Here is a 4,679-nt window from a genome sequence, read left to right as displayed (position 1 = left end):
AAAAATACTAAATTAGAGTATATTTTTATAGATATATGGGTATTAGATTTAGCACCCCCTTGGATCTTTACATTGCGATGGGAGAAAAGCGGACTCAAAAAATGGAGAGATCATATAATTCAATGTGAATTTGTGTATTATAAAATCTATGATCCTATTTAATCTAATGGAAGATATTAAATGTGATTCATGGTGAGGTTACTCACCTTAAAAGCCACCAAATTTGAATATAAATTTTTTTATTTTAAATTTTTAATATTTTTTTATAACACAAGCTAACAAAATCAATATTTTTTAAAAAAAATATGGATTTATATTTCCTTTTACTAAACAAATCAGATGTCTTTGTTGAAAGGTGTGAAATTTTTTTACCTCTATTATTTCTTTCAAAGGTAGAGCAAAATAAAATATGTTACTCGTTTTTTATTATATTTATAAAAATAATTTTAAATTTATATAATAGATTAAATATATTAATTATTATTTAATAAAAAGTCAATTTTTTCTCCTATAGATATATGACGATATGAGTATTATCAACCAAAACAATGAATATATAATGAACAATAATGCAATGATTCTTTACCCGAAAAACACTAATCCAATTACTACCTCCATCTCCAATAAAAGCCAACCCACTAAACCTAACAAAAAATAAATCCCTAACTAATTATTTTTAAAATTAAAGAGAAGAACAATAACACTATTATTAATACCTACCAATAAAGTAAAAAGACGCATTACTATTATTAATTTTATATCCTATCATATCACTGACATAAACACGTCACACATACCTGTGGGACAAGAAAAGGTGGCAAGAAAAGTAGAGCAGCAACAACAACATCAACAACTTGAGTTGAAAGAGAAAAAATATATAAAATAAGAAAACCCACTTGTACCAATTTAATTTGAAAAATAAACAAGAAATGTTTGATACGCTTTCTCTACTTGGCCTATATTCCTTTTCCATTATCAACCTCACAACTCATCACAAACAGAATACACCTCAATTCTTCTCTCTCATAACAATCTCTCGTCTTCTCATAAATTAAAAACCCTTAATTATTATTTTTTGTTAGAAAAATACTTATTATTATTATTATCATCATGGCTCAAAGAACAGAAAATGAAGAAACTGAATTCAAAGTACCTGAAACGATATCGCTTTGCATCAACAACTGTGGCGTAATCGGTAATCCTTCAACGAACAATATGTGTCAAAATTGCTTCACCGCTTCAACCGTAACCACTTCTTCCACCGTCGGGATCGGAATAACCGGAACCGGAATCGCACCTCAATCTTCCAGATCTGTTCGATCTCCGAAGAGATCTCTACCGGAGGAATCGTCTTCGGTTGTTACAGATCGGACTTCGTCGGATCAACCGATGGTTTCCGAGGCCAAGCGTGTTGTTAGCCGATGCTCCGGTTGCCGGAGGAAGGTAGGGTTGACCGGATTCCGATGTAGATGCGGTGATCTTTTCTGCTCCGAACATCGTTACTCCGATCGTCATGATTGTAGCTATGATTATAAAGGTGCTGGAAGAGAAGCTATTGCGAGGGAGAATCCGGTTATCAGAGCAGCGAAAATCGTTAAGGTTTGAAAATCTGAAAATCTGAATCCGAAGAAGAAGATGAAGATGAAGAAATGATTCAAAACGTTAAATTCTGGAAATGAATCTATTTGACCCGGTTCTTATCGACCGGGTTCGGGTCACACGTGTTTATTTTATTTAAATTTATTTACTTTTCCAGATTTTATTTTTATAAATAGGAAAAAAAATCGTTAACTTAAGATAGTTATTAAGAGAGGTTGTGTGTAACGTTACTAAAAAATGAAGAATCTGAATTTCTATGTGTTTGATCATGCTTTGATCTTTTCATTTCTTTTTCTTCTTTTTAATTTTTATCTTGTTTGAAGTTTGAAATGATAAATTAATATTGTGTTTTCTGATTATGCTTGTATTAATTATGTATCTGGTTGTTAATAGTTCATATTAAAAATAGTCTTTGAAATGAAATAAGTAGGAATTTTTTGTATATTAGCAATCTTTTAAAATATTAGACTAATTAGGTTCTTATTAAAGTTTGTTTCTACTTTCTTTGATAATAATTTTTGTGTGTAAATTGGTTATCTTATATTTTCAATTCGGATGACAACCTATCGAGTAACATGAGAAATATTTACACAGAGACACACTTATATTCATATTTTGATAAATAATTAATAAGTTGTTGTTATTTTGAATTAAAATTTCAGATTTATTTAAAATTTAATTTTTTTTAATTGAAATTATAGGTTATATTTTTATAAACAATTAATAATGTGTTACTATTTTGAAATAAGTTTTAAATTTATTTTAAATTTTATTTTTTAATTGAAATTATGGTGATAATATCAATAAAGGAGAAAGAAAAAAATTTATTTTTAATTTTTAATTAATAAAGAAATTGTGATATTCATTTCTATGCCGAAATGTTTTGAGTACCGTAGCAAAGGCCTCTCCTAGTGCATTAATATCTAACAAAGTTTCCTTAAGTTTTAACGTCATGCTTTTTAAAATATAATAATAATAATAATAATAATAATAATAATATAGTTATAATAATAATAATAATAAATTAATAATGAAGACTATAATGATCATAAATGTATTTAAAGAGAGAATAATTGATTAAATTAAGAATGAAGTTTATTAATAATTATTATTACGTATATAATTATTTAATATATTTAGAAATTTATTTTTTTAAAACAAAATCAAAGAGAATAATCAGTTTTTTTGGGTCAAGCAGAGAGTAATTGATTAAATTTAATATTTAATCAAATTAAAGATTAAAGTTAATTAATAATATAACATATCATAAATGTATTTTTCTTTTATTTTTATTTTGTTTGATTTTTATATGTAGCATTTGGTATATCTTAGCTTAATCGTACGTTTATATGTATTTTATCTATATATTTTTTTATATTATTGATATTATTTTAACTTAAATAAATATGTGTTCTACTAATTTAGTTTAATTGGTAGCTAGAAAACATTATTTATTTTATATTATTTATAATTAACAATACTGATTTGATTTTTCGATGAATACATGGTCAAAATTGGGTGTATTTTTCTATGAGTTTTGTTGATAGGATGTTTCTAAGAAATGGGACCAAGTGCGGCTGCAATGGCATCGGTAGGTAAAATCGGCAGCATGTATAGGGGCATAATTGTCATATAAGGTATGCTTGAAAATGGAATTTTGGGTAAAGCGATTAATGAAAGTGGCTGGTGGGCCAAATGATTTTGATGCGTGACGATAAATTGAGGGACGAAATCGTATCGTGTGTTTAGTTCGTGCACGAGATAGCAATATCTCTGGGTATGGTTTTTTTCTTTTGTGATGGTGACTTGTGTGTTGTGACTTTTGTGGACCAATGATATTTTGCAAAGTGTTTATTTGTGTAAAGGTTTATGACATATCTAATTTTTGTGTGTCTCCGATGGATGAATAGTAGTAAAATCAATTGGAATATAATATATAAAAATTTATTCAATTTTTGATTTAAAATGATAAATTATTTAATAATAAAAAATGGTTTAATTAATGTCGTGATCCCTAAATTGTTTCGTATTGGTTCTCATTTAATAAACTTAACGTTTTAATATTTAAAAACTATTATGATTAAGGGTGTAATCGACCCGGTTTGGATCAATTTTTGGTCAAAATATTGTCCGAACTAATGATATCTCCATTGATTTGATTTGGTTCAATTTTTAGTATTTTTTTAAAATAAAATTAAATCAAACTAACTGTTTTTGGTTTGGTTTGGTTGATCATTTTATAAAAAAAATTCTCAACATTATATTCATTTGTGTATCATTTGCTATCATGTTTTTCGATGTATTTTATGTTATTATTTTTTCTTCAATAATACATTTCATATAATATATTCCACACCCTACTTTTCAATTAACTTACAAGTTATTTTTAATCCATACTTTCACAATCAAATACAAAAGTTGGCATTTAACATGAGAAGGTTGTGAATGAATTTGAAAGCTTAATAAATAAAACACAACAATAAAAATAAAAGGTTTCAATATACAATGTTTCACACCTCAAACACACATCAAAACTATTTTGTAACAAGACTATAAGGAAATTCGATGAAGAAGAAATATAAAAGGTAAAAATAGAAGATGAAAATTAAGGAATAGAACTTAAACATGAATAAGGCAAACTATAACCTACGAGAATGACGGTGGCGAGAGAAACAATGGTGGAGAACAGTCAGAGCAGCAATTTAGTGAGAGCGTGTTTTTATGGCTTATGGTTTCTATTTTGTTTAAAGAAAACAAGTGTAAACAAAGTTGGAGAAGTGTTGGACGGATACAAAATTTGGGCTTAATAATGGACTACATAAAAGATTAAGTAGGTATAATCATAGGTTTGACGTGTCCTAAAAACTAAAATCGAGAACTGAACCAAACCACCTTGATTTTTATTAGTTTGGTTTGGTTTGGTTTTTGAGGATATAGAAAATCTAAAAGAACCTTCAGACATAATAAACATTTCATCTCTAGAAGAGATTGATAAGGTACTTGAAACTCATGAAAATAAAGAGATATCGATAAATTATGTCCAAAATGGAATACAATGGAACCGAAATGAAGTCGACATT

At 27.3% G+C, this 4,679-nt stretch overlaps 1 protein-coding gene across 1 annotated transcript; it reads left to right on the top strand.

The window, feature by feature from the left end:
• The first annotated feature begins 791 nt into the window (after positions 1-791).
• On the top strand, positions 792-1,868 carry LOC127085546 (zinc finger A20 and AN1 domain-containing stress-associated protein 5). The gene has a single exon (XM_051026063.1). The coding sequence runs from the start codon at positions 1,111-1,113 to the stop codon at positions 1,603-1,605; it is 495 nt and encodes a 164-aa protein (XP_050882020.1). The 5' UTR covers positions 792-1,110; the 3' UTR covers positions 1,606-1,868.
• Positions 1,869-4,679: the final 2,811 nt, after the last annotated feature.

This window comes from Lathyrus oleraceus, chromosome 5 (assembly GCF_024323335.1).
Source record: "Lathyrus oleraceus cultivar Zhongwan6 chromosome 5, CAAS_Psat_ZW6_1.0, whole genome shotgun sequence".
Classification (NCBI taxonomy): domain Eukaryota; kingdom Viridiplantae; phylum Streptophyta; class Magnoliopsida; order Fabales; family Fabaceae; genus Lathyrus; species Lathyrus oleraceus.
This window is presented reverse-complemented; position numbering and strand designations above follow the sequence as displayed.